The 22,500-nt window shown below is 41.8% G+C and overlaps 1 protein-coding gene across 3 annotated transcripts in view; it reads left to right on the top strand.

Moving 5' to 3' along the window:
* Positions 1-1,342: 1,342 nt before the first annotated feature.
* LOC115225874 (ciliogenesis-associated TTC17-interacting protein-like) overlaps positions 1,343-22,500 on the top strand; it is a 33,688-nt gene continuing 12,530 nt past the window's right edge. For 2 of the 3 annotated variants that reach the window (XR_005004191.1, XM_036514691.1), the window contains exons 1-6: positions 1,343-1,625; positions 5,376-5,932; positions 7,957-8,195; positions 10,141-10,227; positions 17,058-17,115; positions 19,478-19,587. Coding sequence is in view for 2 of the 3 variants with exons in the window: in XM_036514691.1 (XP_036370584.1) it covers positions 5,392-5,932; positions 7,957-8,195; positions 10,141-10,227; positions 17,058-17,115; positions 19,478-19,587 (1,035 nt within the window). In the remaining variant the exon portion in view is untranslated. The remainder of the gene's footprint in view (positions 1,626-5,375; positions 5,933-7,956; positions 8,196-10,140; positions 10,228-17,057; positions 17,116-19,477; positions 19,588-22,500) is intronic. The other variant, XM_029796866.2, reaches the window with a different exon arrangement.

Here is a 22,500-nt window from a genome sequence, read left to right as displayed (position 1 = left end):
GAAACATGGGTGTTTCGTTCAACAACCTTAAACAACCCTTATTCAGGGACCTTTTGAGCAGGATGGGTTACTCGACCAGATGAAAATTCTAACTGAGCCCCTACTTGCAAGATCATGCGCTGTTTATCTTGATATGAGATCACCATGTCGCGCACATATGGTTGTGATGCATGTGCCTAGTGTACCCTTATCAGACGGGTAGTCATGACGGGTATACTGGGTTTCGGATATTTTACCCCAGTGTCACTTTGATGGCATGAACTGCTCTCTCACTCAATAATAATAATAATAATAATAATAATGGATTCTCCAGTCAGTAGAGTGTTCAGTTTTTGTAAACAATCTGCACAAATTATTTGTTTATAGTGATCAAATGTACATGCTGTACATTCACTCACTGTCTCCATGAAATCGTCATTACCTGTACAGGTGCACAGGTGTGTCATACGTCAGATGTCGAAATGGTTGCTGAGCAGCGTGGAATGGAGTGTTTTGCTCCAGAACACAACACACCGCTCGGTTTAGGAAATGAACACACAGTCTAGGGATCATGAGTGGAAATAATGATTACCTATTTTTCAATCATTTGTTTATTAACTTCCAATCATTGAGAATAATCGATTGTTTTTGTACATTATCATTGGAGATCATTTTAATAATGAATAATATAGCAAAGGGAAGGAGGAAAATAGAGAAGGAAAATAAGGAGGAAGGAAGGAGAAGGAGGAGGAGAAAAGCTGATGAAGAAGGGGTGGGGTGGAGATGGAGAATATGGAAAAGGAGGAGGAAGAGGAGGGGGAGAAAAGATGATGAAGGAAGGGGAAGAGGGAAATGGTGGAGGTGGCGGAGAACACGAAAAAGGAGGAGGAGGAGATGACGAAAACGAAAAAGAAGAAAAACAAGAAGGGAAAGAAGATGACAAGAAGAAAAGGGAGTGAAAAGGAGATGGAAAATGAAGAAGAGGAAGGGAGGAGAGGAGGTAGTGGCGAACACGAAAAAGGAGGAGGAGATGACGAAGAAGAAAAATAAGGAAGAAAAATATGAAGGAAGAAGGAGGAAAAGACGAAGAAGGGGAGGGAGGAGTGGAGGTGGAGAATACGGAAAAGGAGGAGGAGAAAAGATGATGAAGAAAGTGGAAGAGGAGAATGGTGGAGGTGGCGGAGAACACGAAAAGATGACGAAGAAGAAAAATAAAGAAGGAAAATATGAAGGAAGAAAAGGGAGTGAGGAAGGAGAAGGAAAAGATGAAGAAGAGAAAGGGAGGAGTGGAAGTGGTGGAGAAGAACATCGGAAAAGGCGGAGGAACATGAAAAAGAAAGACGAGCTTTTAAAGGGTAATTAATCGTGTGTTGCCGACGACGTTACGTTTATTTTTTCTGCGGCTACACTTTGTCGCGTGACACCGTTGATGACGCTAATCATTGCTATAGTGACCAAGTTTTGTCTGAGACTCAAACAGGGAGAAGAAGAAGAAGAAGAAGAAGAAGAAGGAAGCGACGGCGGAGAAGAAGAAGAAGACGACGACGAGTGTTGCGAGCCCCAGCTGAGGGACAGAGACACGGACACACTGACACACAGCATTTGACCATTATTGGAACGAAGAAAGACCTCTGGAACTTGCGGAGGTTTCGCTTTTTTATATATTTTTCTCTTTGATTCTAACCATGGTCGTCTTTTCGCGTCGGAACTGTTAACCATTGTTGCCATTATTGTTATTATTATTATTATTATTATTAATTTTAAATTGTTGTTTTTAACCAGAAACCTTTGAATGGTAGGCTGTCGTTCCTTATAAACCGATATCTATATATCTATACACACACAGACACACACACAGACACAGACACACACACACAGACACATACACACAGACACACACACACACACACACACACACACAGACACACACACACAGACACACACACACAGACACACACACACACACACGTCCTTCTTGCGTTTCGATGTCTTTGAGTTCTTCGCGTGGTGGATTCGAAAGTCTGTAAGAACGATAGGAGGATGGAATATACGAACATATATTTACCGTTCTGTCTCTCATTCTTCCAGGTTCTAAGTCCCCGACAGAAATCTCAAAGAGGGTGCCAACCAATATTGAAACGCAAGAAGCGTGTGTGTCCACGCGCCGACACACACACACGCGCACACACGTTCTGTATATATATATATATGTGGTTGGATGCCTTTCAGGCTTTCTCTATTGTCGTTAACAACGTAAGACGTGTTTAGTGATGAGGTTTTGTTTATTGAATCCAGCCTCCGAGGTCAACTTTGTCTTCTCTCCTTCCTGGCTTGATAAGGTATCAGTCACGTTCTGAAGTCTGTCCCCTCGACTAACCGTTTCCCACAAAAATAATTTTTTAAAAATCCTCTTTTATAATTCACTTGCAGTATCGCCCGGCGTTGCTCGGGTTTGTTTTCTTTTCAACCCTTTAGAATTGGAATTTTTGAAAAATAAAAATTGTGCATTATGTAGCTTGTTATTCTCTTTAACCCTTTTGTTCCCCTATTTCTGTTGAGATGCTCTGTGTTTCTTTCAATTAATTTTAAATATAACAAAGAATTTAGTGAAATAACATCGTTATCATTCAGCTAGTGTTAGGAACATAAATTGTGACTAAGGTTTGGTGGAAGATTTTAATTCCAAACTTATGGAAACAAGACATTTGTACTACAGAGCCAGGAAGTGGTTTCAGCCGGGTTGGTATCAAAAGGGTTAAGAATTGTTTCTCTATTATATATTTTAACCCTTTTGTTACCATATTTCTGTTGAGGTGCTCTGTGTTTCTTTCAATTAATTTTAAATATAACAAAGAATTTAGTAAAATAACTTGGTTATCATTCAGCTAGTGTTAGGAACATAAATTGTGACTAAGGTTTGGTGGAAGATTTTAATTCCAACTTATGAAAACAAGACATTTGTACTACAGAGCCAGAGGCGGTTTCAGCCAGGTTGGTAACAAAAGGGTTAAGTGAACATTTTTCTGGCGACACAGCTGTGAAAAAATCGTAAAAAATTAGGATTTTCATAGAAAAAAAAGCACCTTTTTGATGTAAATAATTTTTGGTGTTAACATGGTCCGATTTGAATTTTATCTTCTACGGAAGGAAGAGCAAGCCTTCTTCTATCATACTCTCAATTTTGGTCAACTTGCACCGCAAGGTCTCGGAGGAGATAGTGTTAGTTGAAGGCTACCAAACCTGCCACACACAGACAACTTCAGCTTTATATATAGAGAGATTATTGTTGTATAATATAATATATAACAACTTCAGTTTTGCCTTAATAGAAAGAGGCCTCACACCAATGTTTACTTCTGTCTCTACTTTTGCGTGGTTGTTCAACGTGCAAGAAATATCAGAACAGTCTCCCTCAAATGTTTTCTGTCAAAAAGAATGGAAATATTAGATAGATAGTGTAATATTTGATACAGTAAAAAAAAACTGGTACACGGGTGTGTAACCAGAATTGAGCTTTAGAATTACAAGTGGCAACCACGACTATATCACCTAGATTCAGGGATTGTTGATCGTGATAATGTGACATATTTGAACGCAAATCATCCGTATTTAATTGAAAACATCATCATCATCATCATTTAACGTCCGCTTTCCATGCTAGCATGGGTTGGATGGTTCGACCAGGGTCTGGGAAGCCAGAAGGCTGCACCAGACTCCAGTCTGATCTGGCAGTGTTTCTACACCTGGATGCCCTTCGTAACGCCAACCACTCCGTGAGTGTTGTGGGTGCTTTTTACGTGTCACTGGCACAGTGCCAGATGAGGCTGGCAAACGGCCACGATCAGATGATGCTTTTTACGTGCCACCGGCATGGAGACCAGATGAAGCTGGCAACGGCCACAATTGGATGGTGCTTTTTACGTGCCACCGGCACGGAGGCCAGTCAAGGCAGCGCTGGCTACGGCCAAGTTCGGATGGTTCTCTTACGTGCCACCGGCACTGGTATCAACGCTAAAAATTCCATTGATGTTGATCGATTATGATTTTGATTTTCACTTGCCTCAACAGGTCTTCACAAGTAAAGTTTTGTGTCCTTAATTGAAAACAATTCTGGTTAACAACCGAAGTTTAGTAGAGTTTCAAACTGGACCCTAACTTTATAAAACCAGAAAATATACAGTTGTGAATTCCTGTCGGTGGCCAGGTTGCAAAAATGAATGGCAAAAATTTCGACACCAAGAAATAAATGTTTACGTGAAGCTGACAGTTTTTGTTTATCAATGGCTTATGTGTCTCTTCTATGTTGCAAATGTCTTCGCTTCAACGCTCTGTCTCTGGTCTTACCTGCAAGTCCACGTCTGAAATATACTCTTTTATTTGTTTCAGTCATTTGACTGTGGCCATGCTGGAGCACTGCCTTTAGTTGAGCAAATCGACCCCAGGACTTATTCTTTGTAAGCCCAGTACTTATTCTATCAGTCTCTTTTGCCGAACCGCTAAGTGACGTGGACGTAAACACACCAGCATCGGTTGTCAAGCAATGCTAGGGGGACAAACACAAACATACACGCACACGTATATATATATATGCATATATACAACGGGCTTCTTTCAGTTTCTGTCTACCAAATCCACTCACAAGGCTTTGGTCGACCCGAGGCTATAGTAGAAGACACTTGCCCAAGGTGCCACGAGGACGTTAACACACCAGCATCGGTTGTCAAGTGATGTTGGGGGAACAAACACACACACACACATATTTGCATATACATATATACGACAGGCTTCTTTCAGTTTCCGTCTACCAAATCCACTCACAAGGCTTTGGTCGACCCGAGGCTATAGTAGAAGACACTTGCCCAAGGTGCCACGAGGACGTTAACACACCAGCATCGGTTGTCAAGTGATGTTGGGGGAACAAACACACACACACACATATTTGCATATACATATATACGACAGGTTTCTTTCAGTTTCCGTCTACCAAATCCACTCACAAGGCTTTGGTTGACCCGAGGCTATAGTAGAAGACACTTGCCCAAGGTGCTACGAGGACGTAAACACACCAGCATCGGTTGTCAAGTGATGTTGGGGGAACAAACACACACACACACATATTTGCATATACATATATACGACAGGCTTCTTTCAGTTTCCGTCTACCAAATCCACTCACAAGGCTTTGGTCGGCCCAAGGCTATAGTAGAAGAGACTTGCCCAACGTGTCACGCAGTGGGACTAAACCCGGAACCATGTGGTTGGTAAGCAAGCTACTTACCACACAGCCACTCCCGTGCCTATACTTTTAAAATTGTTTTTTATTTAATTTAATTTAAGTGCAGACCTTTCTTTTCATCCGCCGATCCATCAATCACATAAGTTTGTTTGTCTTTCAGGTATCTGTTTTGAATCATGTCAGCATCAAGTCAAGAGGAGGAAGGAAATGAAGAGTTGCTATCAGATCACGGTGAGGAAGAATCAGAAAAAGAAGGAGAAAAAGAAGGAGAAAAAGAAGGAGAAGAAGAGGAAGAAGAAGAAAAAGTAGATGGCTCCCCGCCAGAAATTGAAGAGGGTGAAACTGAGGAAAAAGAAAATGGGGTGGTCGCTGAAGAGGAGGCAGTTGAAAAAGATGAAGTTGTTGTGAAGAAATCTTCTGATGATGCTACTACGGAGGAACACGCGGAAGAAATGACAGACCCGACTACAGATGGAGCCACCAAACGCAAGTCTGTGGACAGTGTAAAAGTCACAGAGGAGACCAAGGAAGAAGACAGCGTCGGCAAACCCGAGGTTTTTGCAGTGGAATCTATTGAGGAGGTTGCGCAAAAGACTGACAAAAGAAGCAGCGGGTTATTTCCGCGGGAATTACTCATGAACTCAGAAGCGGTGTCACCAGAAGTTGAAGATCTTCCAAAAGCAAGTTCTGAAGCTATGAAATTCTTCTGTTCAATAAGTGAGTATATGTTTGTATTGGTTAACCCTTTTGATACTGTTGCAAGTAGCCATTTTAGCCATTTTGAAATCAGGCGCCAATTGGTGGTAGCTGGCAATATGACAATGTCGTATTGCCGAAGAAATATTATTTTTGTTTTTCCTTTGGTTAATATAACTGCTCATATAAAGATTCTAAAAGTTACTTAAAGAATATTTGCAGGAGTGGCTGTGTGGTAAGTAGCTTGCTTACCAACCACATGGTTCCGGGTTCAGTCCCACTGCGTGGCACCTTGGGCAAGTGTCTTCTACTATAGCCTCGGGCCGACCAAAGCCTTGTGAGTGGATTTGGTAGATGGAAACTGAAAGAAGCCTGTTATATATATGTATATATATATATATATGTGTGTGTCTGTGTTTGTCCTCACAACATCGCTTGACAACTGATGCTGGTGTGTTTACGTCCCCGTAACTTAGTGGTTCGGCAAAATAGACCGATAGAATAAGTCCTGGGGGTCGATTTACTCGACTAAAGGCGGTGCTCCAGCATGGCCGCAGTCAAATGACTGAAACAAGTAAAAGAGTAAAGAGAGTGTGGGATTTCGATTCTTTAAAGTCAAGTTGAGCAATTATAAAAACCCTGGATTTTTGGAAAAACTTCAGTGTTTGTGGATGTAACTAAACTCCACGACACTCACTCCTTTGAGACATTGGTGACTTTTCATACCATGTCCAAGGAAAATCCGACAATACCAATCTACCTGTGACCACCTCTGCTTATGTGGTATAAATTATCAGTTTTAAAGAAGTCTAAATTAAAATCTTCCATCAAAATTTCTTGGTAATTTATATTCCAAACACCAGCTTAATTAGGACAGAAGTAATTTAATTAATTCTTCATTATTTTTCCAAATTGATTGAAACAAAAGGGTTAACGTGGTTCATCATCATCGTCATCATTTAACATCTGTTGTCCATGCTGGCATGGGTTGGACAAGGTTTTGGCCAAGGCTGGTAAGATGGGGGACTGCACCAGACTCCAGTTGTCTGATTTCCATGGTTTCTATGGCTGGATGCCATTCCTAATGCCAACCACCCTGAGAGTGTAATGGGTGCTTTTACGTGGTTGTTGTTACTTAGTGCTAGATCAGCATTTATTGATTAGGCTTGTCATCAATGGCATTCTGTCCATGACCATCCTGTGAGAATGATTGTGGTTAGAATAATTTCAGAGGTATCTAGAACTACATACAAGGATTAGCATCTTCGTTTCACTGTGGCCCTTTTTTTTATATAAACACATATGAGCAAGGTGGTGAGCTGGCAGAATCGTTAGCACGCCGGGCGAAATGCGTAGGCGTATTTCGTCTGCTGTTACGTCCTGGGTTCAAATTCTGCCGAGGTCGACTTTGCCTTTCATCCTTTCAGGGTCGATAAATTAAGTACCAGTTATGCACTGGGGTCGATATAATCGACTTAATCCGTTTGTCTGTCCTTGTTTGTCCCCTCTATGTTTAGCCCCTTGTGGGTAGTAAAGAAATAGGTATTTTGTCTGCCGCTACGTTCTGAGTTCAAATTCCGCCGAGGTCGACTTTGCCTTTCATCCTTTCGGGGTCGATAAATTAAGTACCAGTTACGCACTGGGGTCGATGTAATCGACTTAATCCTTTTGTCCTTGTTTGTCCCCTCTATGTTTAGCCCCTTGTGGGTAGTAAAGAAATAGGTATTTCGTCTGCTGCTACGTTCTGAGTTCAAATTCCACCGAGGTCGACTTCGCCTTTCATCCTTTCAGGGTCGATTAAATTAAGTACCAGTTACGCACTAGAGTCGATATAATCGACTTAATCCTTTTGTCTGTCCTTGTTTGTCCCCCCTGTGTTTAGCCCCTTGTGAGTAGTAAAGAAATAAAGAAGACACTTGCCCAAGGTAACATATTGCGGAAGCAAGATGTGAGAATAGAAAAAATTTTATTGTTTTTCTTGAATAAAGAAAAAGAAATGAAAATAGAATTAAAAAAACAATTACAAAATTTCTGGTTAATTTCAGCTGAGGAAGATTTAGAAAGGGTGATGTTTAAAGACAGCCTCATTACCACATCTGACGAGGGGGACTTGGGCGAGTTTCTGATATCAATAGAAAAATGCACTTTCCAGGAAGAAGACTGTTTTTGCATCTCAGCAAAGAGTGTTGGCACCATTGAAGGGATTCTCTGTGGTACGTCCCTCATAGCCTATGTCGACAGGAACCTACAGACCATAGAACAAAGGCACCATGAGTATGTTGAGGTAAGATTCCTCTTGTTTGGTTTTTGAAGTAAAACACTTTTATTATAACCTGTTAAATTACGTTTTGGGATTTGGTTTGCAAGATTCTTTATATGAGTTTGTGTGTTGAAGCATATTCTGTTGTGTCTGGGGAGAGTCATTTTCTTTTTGTGCCTTATTATTTAACACACTCACCGGTAAAATTTCCACTTTTTTCTTATTTTTATTGTCCTAAAATTTTCGTTGCATCTTGCAACCTTTTCAATAGTCTTAAGAGTCAGAGAGTCAATAGTTTTCGTTACGTCTTGCAACCTTTTCAATAGTTTTGAGAGTCAGAGAGTCAATAGTTTTTGTTGCGTCTTGCAACCTTTTTGATAGTTTTGAGAGTCAGAGAGTCAATAGTTTTCGTTGCCTCTTGCAACCTTTTCGATAGTTTTGAGAGTCAGAGAGTCAATAGTTTTCATTGCGTCTTGCAACCTTTTCAATAGTTTTGAGAGTCAAGACTATTGAAAAGGTTGCAAGACGCAACGAAATTTTAGGACAATAAAAATAAGAAATAAGTGGAAATTTTACTGGTGAGTGTGTTAAATAATAAGGCACAAAAAGAAAATGACTCTCCCCAGACACAACAGAACCTGTTAAATGTTAAACTCCTACAAAGATTATCATCATCATAATGCCCATTTTTCCATGCTTGGGTGGGGGTTTACTGATGCAAATTTTCCACAGCCTGATGCCCTTCTTGTTGTCAACCTTTACCTGTTTCCAATCAAAGTATATATTTCCCCATGGTCAGGCAGGTTTTTGCCAAACATTGTCCTAAGCAAATGTTCTTCTCCAATCATGTGATGTCAGACAAGGAAACACACAAAAGAATAAATGATTATCTTATGCACTTCATTAGCTTACAGTTGTTTCTGCTGTAAGATGTGGTGGACTTGTAACTGAATGTCTGAGTATAGCTTCATCAGAGCCTTGAATATGAAGTGTCTGTGGGATCTTTTCCGTTTGAACGGCAGTTTTTTCTCACGGTGTCATATGAAATTGTCACCCATAATTATGACCCTAGTATCAATCTATTGCATTTCAATCTGTTTTAAGGTTAGGGTTTGGGGGGAGGGTATCTTTTTTTCTTCACAAATGTAAATAAACCCAATCTGTTTCTTAAACGAGGAACATATTCATACGGCACAGAATGCTTTTTAACTCAATAGACGTCATTGATTGGTTGAAATTGCAGAAATTGAAGAAAAAAAAACAAACAAATATCTTACAAACCATAGAATGTTCTCAATAAAGCCAGGAGAAAAAGATGTTTTATAAACACATTCTACCAGTATACGAAGTTTAAGAGTGTTTATTTACGTGGAAATTATTTTAAAAAACTGCCGTTCAAACGGAAAAGATCCGTGTCCGTGCATGGTTTTCTATACATGTATGCACCACATACCACATGCACACTTCTTTCAGTTTCTGTCTAGCAAGTCCACTCACAAGGCTTTGATTAGCTTGAGAGCCATAGTAGATAAACTTGCCCAAGGTACCATGCACACGGTGGGATTGAACCAAAACCCTGTGGTCGGGGAGCAAATTTCTTACCCACCCAGCCACAACCCTTGCCCCCTCATCGGACCCCACATTTTGAATTTTTCATCTGTCCTTTCTCTACAATTTCACCCCTAAGATCATGTTGCTATGGGTGATTGAACTGAGTAATTAGGGTGAGGAGGATATTTTAGAGATTTTTCATAGTGGCATAGTATATCAAAGAGTACATTAATGTATGTTTCATTCGACTGTAGGGTGCGACCAGATGAAAACCTAGTGTTTGGCTGTTATTTCTAGCAAGTTGAAAACCTGTTTGGCTCCTCACATTCCGTAGATTTCTTTGTGAAATCCATTTTTGACATAATTCAATAAAACTGTATTTTTATTATAACTTATTGTTGTTATATTTGTTTTATAGTTGAACAAGTGTCCCCTTGACCGGAAAACCCTAATTACACGAAAAGATGGGCTTTACAAGTTCACCAAAACTATTTCTGAAGGAGAGGTAATTAAACAAATTTTCTACCCAATTTTTTTTCTTCTTTGAAGTCCACAAAACACTACAGCCTTATAAACCTACAGTTATAGAATTGAAATCAACAGTTTCAAAGTGGATTTCCAGAACCCTAGGGTTTCTTGGCTGACCATTTAACATTCATAATAATAATGAAATTATTGTATACAGTGCTCAGGTGCACCACGACTTGTCAAATGCGTATAAAGCATATGCAGTAATGTACAAATGCCTGGGAAGTGAGCAGTGTATGAGTCAGATACATGCTTGCGTGTGTATGGAGGGGAGAAAATCAGGTGTAGTGTTGGTGAATCTCAGGAAGCATGGAAGTTTTGAAGGATGCAGTGCTCCAACAACTAACAACTGATGCCGGCAGTTTGTTCCATGCTTCAGCAACTCTTAGCATGAAAAAATGTTTCCGAAAGTCATGGAAGGAGCTGTGCTGTTTTCTGACTTTGTAAACATGTCCACGGGTGTTAGACAGGTGGAGTTTGAAAAGGTGCTCAGAGTTATTGTTTGTACGATGGTTGATAATTTTATGGGTGTCTGCCAAGTCAGCTGCCAGACGTCGGAGTTTCAATGTGTCCATGCCCAGGTTCCATACTAGCATTGGCTGAACAGCCTGACAAGATCCACTGGATCCAAGGACTGCTTTGTGTTCCAGTATATGCATCAGTATGGTTTCTATGGCTGGATACCCTTCCTAATGTCAACCACTTTACAAACAGAATTTAAACGTCAAAGGGACTTCAGAATGAACATGGTCTTACAATGTGCCTCAGTCCTTACTCCATGTTACTGTCTTTTTTGATGAGTAGTCTGCAATGTGTCTGGTAGAGAATATACCTTATTTGTACATTCCAATTTTTGGCATGATTTCTATGGCTGGAGATTGTTTCTTATTTTTTTATTGCCCACAAGGGGCTAAGCATAGAGGGGACAAACAAGGGCAGACAATGGGGGTTAAGTTGATTACATTGACTCCAGTGCGTAATTGGTACTTAATTTATCGACCCCGAAAGGATGAAAGGCAAAGTCGACCTCGACGGAATTTGAACTCAGAATGTAGTGGCAGACGAAATACCACTAAGCATTTCACCTGGCATGCTAACGTTTCTACCAGCTCGCCGCCTTTCAGTTTCAGTCTACCAAATCCACTCACAAGGCATTGGTCAGCCTGAGGCTATAGTGGAAGACACTTGCCCAAAGCGTCTTGTGGTAGGACTGAATCTTGAACCATGGAACCTGCAACAGAACCACATTTTGTTATTTTTTTAAATACTTTCATTTTAGATGTGATATTGTGATATACTTAATTTATCGACCCTGAAAGGCAAAGTCGACCTCGGCAGAATTTGACTCAGAACGTAACAGCAGACGAAATACCACTAAGCATTTCGCCCAGTGTGCTAACATTTCTGCCAGCTTGCCACCTTAGAGATGGTTGGAGATTGTTTCTATCATCAACTAAGTGGGTTTGCCATGCTGCTCACAAGACTACAAAACCTGGGATGGAGGTGGAGCTTCATATGAGAACATGAAGTATTTAGATATGAAAGAAGGGATGGGTGAGCAGGGTCTTGTTGTAGGGTGTGGTACAGCTTTTCTCATCCTATCTCCCTCTCTCTCTCTCTCTCTCGGAGAGGCACAAGCACCTACACCAGTGCTTTTCAAACTTTTTGCTGGAGCAGAACCCCAAGGAAACATTCCACTGGCTCGAGAAACCACTGTGCAATAATTTAATAGTCTTATGCACACATATCTGCACAGGAGAATTAAAAATTACAGCCGATTTTAGCAGTTTTGTAACTTCTTGCGGAACCCCTGGACTGTACTGGCGGACCCTGGTTGAAAACCACTGACCTACACACACGGCAGTAACTTCCGCCTACCAAATTCAATCACAAAGCTTCGGTCGGCCCGGGGCTATAGCAGAAGACACTCGCCCAAAGTGCCACGCGGTGGGACTGAACCCGAAACCATGTAGCTAGGAAGCAAGCTCCCTAACCACACAGCCATGCCCGCGCCTACAAAAAATGTATGTACGTATGCGCAGCACTAAGTGTGTGGCTATCCTTGAGAAACCCTTAAAATACATTGTCTTAGGGAACCCCTACAAAGATTGGGTCAGGTGTGGGGGCATGCATTTTTGTATCACTTTGTATACATACTCTTTTTTTTTTCTTTCTTTCTTTTAAAGCATTCTTTTCAATAATTTGATTTGCAAAACAAAGCAAAGCTGATATCCCGTCTGTCCTATTTTGAAGCTAAACACGCTTGCAAGTTGGCCTTGATCCAGCTGACCTCTGGTCACAGGCAGGGAAGGGTAGCACTGCGATAATTTTTTCAGGTGTGGAATCTCTGACGTCACACCACCATCACCACCACCACTACTGTTGCTGCTGTTGTTGTTAAGGGTGATTAGGTGATGGTCTAGGGCTTAGGGGTGGGAGAACCAAGACCTTGGAAAAAAAAAAAAACTCTGGTCGTCTTGTTATAGTTGAGGGCTCTTCGTTGATGCCTGACACCACTGGGAGGTGGCCCTCGAAATCGCTGGAAATGGAGATCTCCAGGTCCAAATTCTTGGATGGCTGCTGCTGCTGTCACTGCAACCATTACCACTGATGTTGTTACCTCATCCTCATCATCCTCATCCTCATCCTCATCATCCTCATCCTCATCCTTGTTTTCATGTTCGCTTTTCCAAGTTTGCATGGGTCAGTTTTGCAACAGATTTTCTACAGCACGTTGCCCTTCCTGTTGCCAAACAAGGTAATCGGTAACCTTTCCCCATGGTCAGACATGTTTTTCATTTGTAAGGGAATGACATTCGTTTACAACAACCATGCAATGTCATGAGAAGAATGCACAAACGTGTGTACACACATGCACATCCATCCATCCATATCTGTGTGTGTGTGTGTGTGTGTGTGTGTGAACATCCGTTTTCCATGCTAGCATGGGTTGGACAGTTCAACCAGGGTCTGGGAAGCCAGGAGGCTGCACCAGGCTCCAGTCTGATCTGGCGGTGTTTCTACAGCTGGATGCCCTTCCTAATGCCAACCACTCCGTGTGTGTAGTGGGTGCTTTTTACATGTCACCAGCACAGAAGCCAGGCGAGGCTGGCAGCGGCCACGATAGGTTGGTGCTTTTTACATGCCACCGGCACAGAAGCCAGTCAAGGCGGCGCTGGCATCGGCCACGTGGATGGTGCTTTTTACATGCCACTGGCACAGGTATCACAACTACAATTTCCATGTGATATTTATTTTGATGTTGATGTACTTGACTCAATAGGTCTCCTCAAGCACAGCAGGTCACCCTACGATTCAAAGTAAGCACAGCAGGCCGTTCTGTGATCCAGGGTACTTTGGATGGGCTGGGGCTATGTGAAACTGGTGCAGGAAACAGCCATGAACTCACATTATTTGTCAGGTCTTTGCAGTCAAAATCATAAAACTACGCAGCAATGCCTGTGCAAAATTTTAGGTCCAATAAGGCTTTCAGAATACCTCATAGATCCTCTCCACTTTAAAGAGACGATCCAGAAATAAACTGAAGCATGATATCCGGTGCCAGGAATGTGGGTGCACCGGGATCTTGGGCACCAATGGAAAAGATACCCAAAATGTCAATTGCCGTTCCCTACATATCCACTTTTATATCAGTGACCTCCTAGAGACATACTTTAACAAAATACACATACGACTGGCTTCTTTCAGTTTCCACCTACCAAAATCTATTCACAGGGCTTTGGTTGGCCCCAGGGCCAACTTGTAGTCTCTTGTCCAAGGTACCACACAGTAGGACTGAACCTGAGACAACGTGATTGGCAAGGAGGCTTTTCAACCACACATCCATGCCAGTTACAGTTTAGTAATTAGCTTTTAACTGATAACAATATCTACAAGTTAATTAGCCTGTGTTCCCGTTAACTTCAACTCAACATGTTCTTATCTCGTTAGCCGTGGAATGAAAGAAGTCCAGCTGTCAGAATGCCAGAAAAACGACCTCAATTATTCAAACCAACCACGTTTGTTCTTCTTTCTGCCTTTTAACACAAAACCATATTAACCAGTATAGCCTTCTTTTGTTAGATGATAGTGTGATTGGGGGGGACATTTAGCTGCTATTTCAAGCAAGTGCAGCTCCACTTAGAATTCAGTCCTTACAGTGTATTATTATATGTTAGTCCAGTGGCATTTTTCAAGCATTGTTTATAGAAAAGCTGTTACAGTATACCCTCATCTTCATCTGTTTCAGTCAATAGACTGTGGCCATGCTGGGGCACTGCCGTGAAGAGTCTTTAGTTAAATGAATTGACCCCAGCCCTTTTTTTTCAGGTACTTATTCTGTCAGTCTTTGCTCAACTGCTAGGTTATGGGGACATAAAAACACATTCTTTGTCAAGTGGTGGTCACACACACGTGTTTGTATATGTGTATGTATGTGTGTGTGTATATATAGTTATTGTTGGCAATAAATAAATAATATATATATAGGCGCAGGAGTGGCTGTGTGGTAAGTAGCTTGCTAACCAACCACATGGTTTTGGGTTCAGTCCCACTGCGTGGCACCTTGGGCAAGTGTCTTCTGCTATAGCCCCAGGGCGACCAATGCCTTGTGAGTGGATTTGGTAGACGGAAACTGAAAGAAGCCTGTCGTATATATGTATATATATATATGTGTGTGTGTCTGTGCTTGTCCCCCTGGCATTGCTTGACAACCGATGCTGGTGTGTTTACGTCCCCGTCACTTAGCAGTTCGGCAAAAGAGACCGATAGAATAAGTACTGGGCTTACAAAGAATAAGTCCCGGGTCGAGTTGCTCAACTAAAGGCGGTGCTCCAGCATGGCCGCAGTCAAATGACTGAAACAAGTAAAAGAGTATATATATATATATATATATATATATATATATATATATATATATATATATGAATTGTCATAATTATTATATTGTAAAAATATATTGCTGTTGGTGTTTCCCCGTAATTTTCCATTTACTAACGATCAGATTGCTTGCACGTTGTTATCTTTTATAATTGCTTCAGTCATTGGACTCTGGACATACTGGGACACTGCCTTGAAGGGTTTTCTGTGCTGGCATGGGTGGTTGGTGGACAGTTTGACAGGAGCTGACCAGTCAGAAGACTGCACCAAGCTCTACTCTCTGCCTTGGCATGGTTTCAGTGGTCAGACGCCCTTCCTAATGCCAACCACTTTACAGAATGTACAAGATGCTGTCTGTGTAAAAACCAGCATGAAGTGGGGTCACCCAAATAATTTACAAGACGACCCCTCAGCTGAAGGAGTGGGGGAAGTAGTATAGATGAAGGTGGCTCTGTGCCAGGTGAGAATTTAGCTTAGGAGTTGTGGTAGGTGTCTTCTAATGTAACCTCTGACTGGTCAGTGCCTTGTGATTACAAGTGGTGGATGGAAACTGGAGTGAAGCCTGTTGTATTAATGTTTGTGTTTGCACCTTGATATTGTTTGTGCACCACAAAAACCACCGACAGTGTAAAGATGGGGTCATTATCTACTTCTGATCATCATCATCGTTTAATGTCCGTTTTCCGCGCTAGCACATGTTGGACGGTTCGACCGGGGTCTGGGAAGCCAGGGTCTGCACCAGGCTCCAGTCTGATCTGGCAGTGTTTCTACAGCTGGATGCCCTTCCTAATGCCAACCACTCCACAAGTCTGAAAATAAAATTATGGAGAATGGTCAATTTACCATTTACCATTTAGTAAACAGAAGCTTTTCAGAAGTTTTTGGGCCCCAAAACCTCTTGCTTGTCTATGATAATTTTAAATCCTCATTTAACGTCTGCCTTCTATGTTGGCATGGGTTGGCTGGGTCTTTACACTCCAAGCCTATTTTTATTTGTTGTTGCTGCCCTGTGGCTTGGACCAGCTGACCACATTGCACTCCTGCTTTAGATTTTTGCCATGAAGTGGTTGGTGTTAGGAAGGGCATCCAGCCGTAGAAACATTGCCAGATCAGACTGAGCCTGGTGCAGCCTTCTGGCTTTCCAGACCCCAGTTGCACCATCCAACCCATGCTAGCATGGAAAGCGGACACTAAACGATGATGATGATGATGTCCTTCCTGTCACCAACCACATTTGCAGTCACTCCACATTTAGGTCTGCCACAGACTTAAGGACCCATAAGGGTAGACCTTAATCCAGTTCCTATGTTGCAATAAGCAACCGAGATTGCCACACTGCCCTCCCCCATCCTGCATGGAGTGCTGGTCCTTCTTACGGTCCTCAGCTATTGCTGGAACTCCCTTATAGTTGAGTGGACAGGAGCAACACAAAATGAAGGGTTTTGCACAAGAACACAATGTGCTGCCCAGTCTTGAAATTGAAACCTTGCTTGTCTGATCATGAGTAAAACACCACCCTAACTACTAGGCACATGTCTTCACACTTTAGTGTACTGGGTGCTTTTTTATTTTGGCACAGCCCTTGGCAGTTCTCATGTTCTTGAACAGTCTAAAGGGTCCTCTTGAACCTTCTGTGATCACCATTTATTCACCAACCCCTCTACAGAGTGTACTGGGTGCATTTTATTTTGGCACCTTCCTTACGAAAGCTGTCATATCCTTGACCAGTCCAAAGGATCTTCTTGAGCCCTTTATCTCCATTTATTCACTGATCACTCTACAGAGTGTACTTGGTGCATTTTACTATGGCACTAACCCTAGCAAGGTTGCCTTGTACCTAGAAAACATTAATTAATAAGTATATTGTTAGTGTGGACCAATTGTTAAGCTAAGGGTTTTTCTAATCTAAGTTTTGCTTTATTTTCTCAGGCAACTCAAGTCCAGAAAGCATGGAATATCAAAGATTTACCAATTTTAATGTTAGAAGGTATTATTATTATTATTATTATGTTTTATGTTTTTTCCTTCTTTCTTCAAATTTTCTTCCGTTTCTCGCCGAGTGTTTTCCATACACCTAGGGCAGAGAAGCTCATTGTATGCATTCCCAGATTACACAGGCAAATTCACAGATAAAATATGTATTTAAAAAATTAATAAATAAATAAATTTGTGGATGGATGTTATTTTCACAGTGATAATGCTCTTCTCAGTACATGAGCCGTTCCAGTTAATACGATTTTTTGCACTTCCTGTAGGGATGGTAAGCCTGGAATCATTTTCAAATAGGTTTCAGTACCTTTTTTTTTTATCATTCCTAGAGATCCTACAATCACTGGTACTGTAGTTGCCTTGAGATGCCACATTTTTCAATTTCTATTAGCAAGTCTTTATATTTACTGATTTTGTCAAATTCTTGTGATCGCAAGGAATACTCATGTCAATTAATAAACACACCTTTTTTTGTCTGATCTTTTATAATAATATCCAGTTTATTAGCTTTTATAGTTTTGTCGGTATGTATGGGGAAGTCCCAGAGAATCGACACATTTTCTCCCTCAGTCACAGCTTCAGGCGACAAGCTGGCAGAAACGTTAGCGCGCTGGGCGAAATGCTTAGCGGTATTTCGTCTGCCGTTATGTTCTGAGTTCAAATTCCGCCGAGGTTGACTTTGCCTTTCATCCTTTTGGGGTCGATTAAATAAGTACCAGTAACGTACTGGGGTCGATGTAATCGACTTAATCCGTTTGTCTGTCCTTGTTTGTCCTCTCTATGTTTAGCCCCTTGTGGGTAGTAAAGAAATAGGTAATTTATACCATTTGTCAGCGGTTTTGATTTTATAATGCCGACATATTGTCCAATGTAAATACTGGCCGACTCTGTCATGTCTTGCTTTATATTCTACACCCTGTTAAGACTGTACACCCTGAGATTAGGTGGTCTATAGTTTCAGGAAGGTTTCTGTTGGATTGGCATCGACTGAGTTAACACTTGGCATTTAAACCAACCAAATCAGGCCCAAAATGTTGTACTTTTAGTTTTATGTTCAAACTGGTCAGATCTAGCCTCTCACACTTACCCTACAATGTCATTCTGAAAACAAGCAATCTCATCATTGAAATTTGGAGGCTACAGGATAATGTGTGATTAATTCAAAACCATGGGAATAAATAAGCATTGTCTTCCTCTCCCTTTTTCTCTCCCCTCCTCTCCCTCCCTCACCCTCTCCTCACTCTCCACTCTTTCTCTTCCCCCTCTTTCTCTCTCCTTCCCTTGTTCTTCTCTCTGGTTGGGAAATCATGTTTCTCCTTTACAGCGGCGCACTTGCTTTTGTCTTCTTGTCAAATCTCTTTCTCTCTCTCTGGACAGGTAACCATGTACCTTTTCTACAGCAAGACACCTGTTTCTGTCTCTCTATCACACTCTAACCTTTCGTCATCTGACACAAGGTCATCTCCTCCCATTCCCCCACCCCTCTCAAAATTCCTTGTCTTGCAAGTTACTTGGTGACCCTGCTGGTGCCACATAAAAAGCATCCTTCCACATTGTGAAGTGATTGGCATTTGGAAGGGCATCCAGCTGTAAAAGCCATGCCAAAACTGACCTCGCTTGTGCTGGTACCATGTAAAAAGCACTCAGTCCATTCTGCTGGATGGTTGGTGCTAGGAAGGGCATCCAGCCATAAAAACCATGCCAAAAACAGACACAGAAGCTTGGACAGCTCCTGTCAAACCTATTTCTTTACTACCCACAAGGGGCTAAACACAGAGAGGACAAACAAAGACAGACAAATGGATTAAGTCGATTATATCAACCCCAGTGCATAACTGGTACTTAATTTATTGACCCTGAAAGGATGAAAGGTAAAGTCAACCTTGGCAGTATTTGAACTCGGACCGTAACGGCAGACAAAATACCGCTAAGCACTTCGCCCGGCGTGCTAACGATTCTGCCAGCTTGCCGCCTATCAAACTGTCCAACCCATGCCAACATGGGAGGCAGATGTTAAACAATGTAGGAGAATGGGGCTTGTGGGGTCGGAGCGTAAGCCATCTCTCTGCTTCGTTTCATGTTTGTATTTCATCCTTGTTGTATTTCATTCGATTTCATTATATTTTGTAAAATTTCAAAAGTCATATAATCATTGTGTGTCTGACCCCAATCAGGCTGTATTGTCCCCCCTCTATATTTGGGCCCTTGTGGCTAATAAAGAAACAGGATGTTAAACAATGATGATTTTGCAGAATCTGAATGCCAAAGGACAAACCTTGTGGGGTGGGGGAAAAAAAAAGAAAAAACCAATCTCCCAGAACTGTGGTTTATTCATGTTGTTTTAACGTTTTCTTCCGCAGGTTCAAACACTTTGTTTTTGAGGCTTTTGGTTACGAAGGGAACTGCTGTCATGAAAGAATTCTTTGTGCCAACACTTGATTCCGATGGTTATCTCTGCAGTAGTGAATATGTAAGTATCATCCTTCTGTAGATTGTGGATGCCCTTCCTAGCACCAACCATCCAGCAAAATGGACTCAGTGCTTTTTACGTGAGGTCAGTTTTGGCATGGCTTTTACAGCTGGATGCCCTTCCAAATGCCAACCACTTTACAGTGTGGACTGGATGCTTTTTATGTGGGACCAGCATTGACAGGGTCACCAAGTAACTTGCAAGACAAAGATCCTTTGGGAGAGGGGAAGGAGCATTGGAGGAGGGGATCCTGTGTCAAGGAGACCCGCTCCTCATCATCATCATCATCGTTTAACCCTTTTGATACCAACCCGGCTGAAGCCGGCTCTGACTCTGTAGTACAAATGTCTTGTTTTCATAAGTTTTGAATTAAAATCTTCCACCAAACCTTAGTCACAATTTATGTTCCTAACACTAGCTGAATGATAACCAAGTTATTTTACTAAATTCTTTGTTATATTTAAAATTAATTGAAAGAAACACAGAGAATCTCAACAGAAATATGGTAACAAAAGGGTTAAAATATATAATAGAGAAACAATTCTTAACCCTTTCGATACCAACCTGGCTGAAACAGCCTCTGGCTCTGAGTACAAATGTCTTGTTTTCATAAGTTCTGAATTAAAATCTTCCACCAAACCTTAGTCACAATTTATGTTCCTAACACTAGCTTAATGATAACGAAGTTATTTTACTAAATTCTTTGTTATATTTAAAGTAATTGAAAGCAACACAGAGCATCTCAGAATAAATACGGTAGCGAAAGGGTTAACGTCCACTTTCCATGCTGGCATGGGTTGGACGATTTGACTGAGGTCTGGCGAACCAGATGGCTGCACCAGACTCCAATCTGGTCTGGCAGAGTTTCTACAGCTGGATGCCCTTCCTAACGCCAACCACTCCGAGAGTGTAGTGGGTGCTTTTACATGCCACCAGCACGAGGGCCAGTCAGGCAGTACTGGTAACGGCCACACTCAAATGGTGCTTTTTATGTGCCACCTGCATGGGAGCCTACTAAAACTGAGGTGCCACATAGAAAGCATTGGTGTGGGTGATGGTGACATGTAAAAAGCACCTGATACACACTCTGTGAAGTGGCTGGCATTGGGGAGGGCATCCAACTATAGAAACCAATCTGAAACAGCCTATGGTCCCTGGTGTGACCCCTGGCCTTGCCAGTTCCTATCAAGCTGTCTAACCTTTGCCAGTGGGGAAAACATTAAATGCTTATGATGATGACAGACTGGGGCAACGGGAAATGAAGTGTCTTGCTCAAGAACACAAGGCACTGCTTAGTCTAAGAATTGAAAACATGATCTTATAATAATGAGTTCCACACCCTAACCACTAGGCCACATGTTTTTGGAGTCTATAGAAAGGTGCTGCTCCAGGCTGGGGGATTGGCAGACTGAATGCCTTGGAACTATTTGTTTCAGGTCTTTGCATTCTGAGTTCAAATCCTGCCAAAGGTCAGCTTTGTCTTCCAGCCTTCTGATGCTGATTAACCTGTTAGTATTTAAACCAGCCATATCTGGCCAAAATATTTAATCTGTTTTATGTTCAAACTGACCAGATCCAGGCTCTCACACCTACCCTACAATGTTATTCTACATTAAGTAATTACACCATCAAGATCTTGAAGATATGAGATAATGCATGATTAATTCAAATCAATGGGAATCAATAGGCATTATGTTTGATTGAATAATCTGAACACTAAAGGGTTAAATAATAGTACCTGTTGAGGCTAGTGGACTGGTAGCTGAGATGCTTGGCAGTATTTGTTCTTGCTTGTTACATTCTGAGTTCAAATCCAACCGTGGCCTTCTTACGTAAAAGACTTAACCTGTTGTCCAATTTAGCAGCACTGCTCAGCCCTTTGGGTGCCGTTAGGAGAGCCAGCTCTGTTCTTCAAGCCAGGATTCCAGTTTGAGGACAGTTCCCTCCCTCCCACTAGTCTCAGAAGCTCTGTAAGGGTTTTGAGCCCTGGCTTCTTTCCTGAATCTCTCTATATATAAAGCTGAAGTTGTCTGTGTATAGCATGCTGGACGAAATGCTTTTGCGATATTTTGGCCATCACTACGTTCTGAGTTCAAATTCCGCCGAGGTCGACTTTACCTTTCATCCTATTCTGGTTGATGAAATAAGTACCAGTTGGACACTGGGGGTCGATGTAATTAACTCATCCCCCACCTCCCCCAAGCTACCCTTGTGGCAAAAATAATTATCATCCACAAGGCAGCAAGCAAGCAGAATTGTTAGCAGGCCGGGCGAAATGCTTAGCGGTATTTCGTCTGCCACTACGTTCTGAGTTCAAATTCCGCCAAGGTCGACTTTGCCTTTCATCCTTTCGGGGTCGATAAATTAAGTACCAGTTACGCACTGGGGTCGATGTAATCGACTTAATCCCTTTGTCTGTCCTTGTTTGTCCTCTCTATGTTTAGCCCCTTGTGGGTAATAAAGAAATAGGTATTTCGTCTGCCACTACGTTCTGAGTTCAAATTCCGCAGAGGTCGACTTTGCCTTTCATCCTTTCGGGGTCGATAAATTAAGTACCAGTTACGCACTGGGGTCGATATAATCGACTTAATACCTATGTCTGTCCTTGTTTGTCCCCTCTGTATTTAGCCCCTTGTGGGTAATAAAGAAATAGGTATTTCGTCTGCCACTACGTTCTGAGTTCAAATTCCGCAGAGGTCGACTTTGCCTTTCATCCTTTCAGATCCATTGAATAAGCTGCCGGATGAGATAATGAAGATGCCGACGACTGCTCGGTTCAAAGTCTCTCTTGACCAGAAATGGCCTGAACTCTTTGTATGACCACCCTCCCTGTACATAACTCCCTGTCCCCCCACATGGCCTTGCTTTTGCTTTTTGAGCCAATGAAAATTGAATTGAAAAAAAAAAGGAGTG

This window comes from Octopus sinensis, linkage group LG28 (genome assembly GCF_006345805.1).
Source record: "Octopus sinensis linkage group LG28, ASM634580v1, whole genome shotgun sequence".
NCBI classification, from domain to species: domain Eukaryota; kingdom Metazoa; phylum Mollusca; class Cephalopoda; order Octopoda; family Octopodidae; genus Octopus; species Octopus sinensis.
The sequence above is the reverse complement of the archived record's forward strand: the minus strand, read 5'-3'. Positions and strand labels throughout refer to the sequence as shown.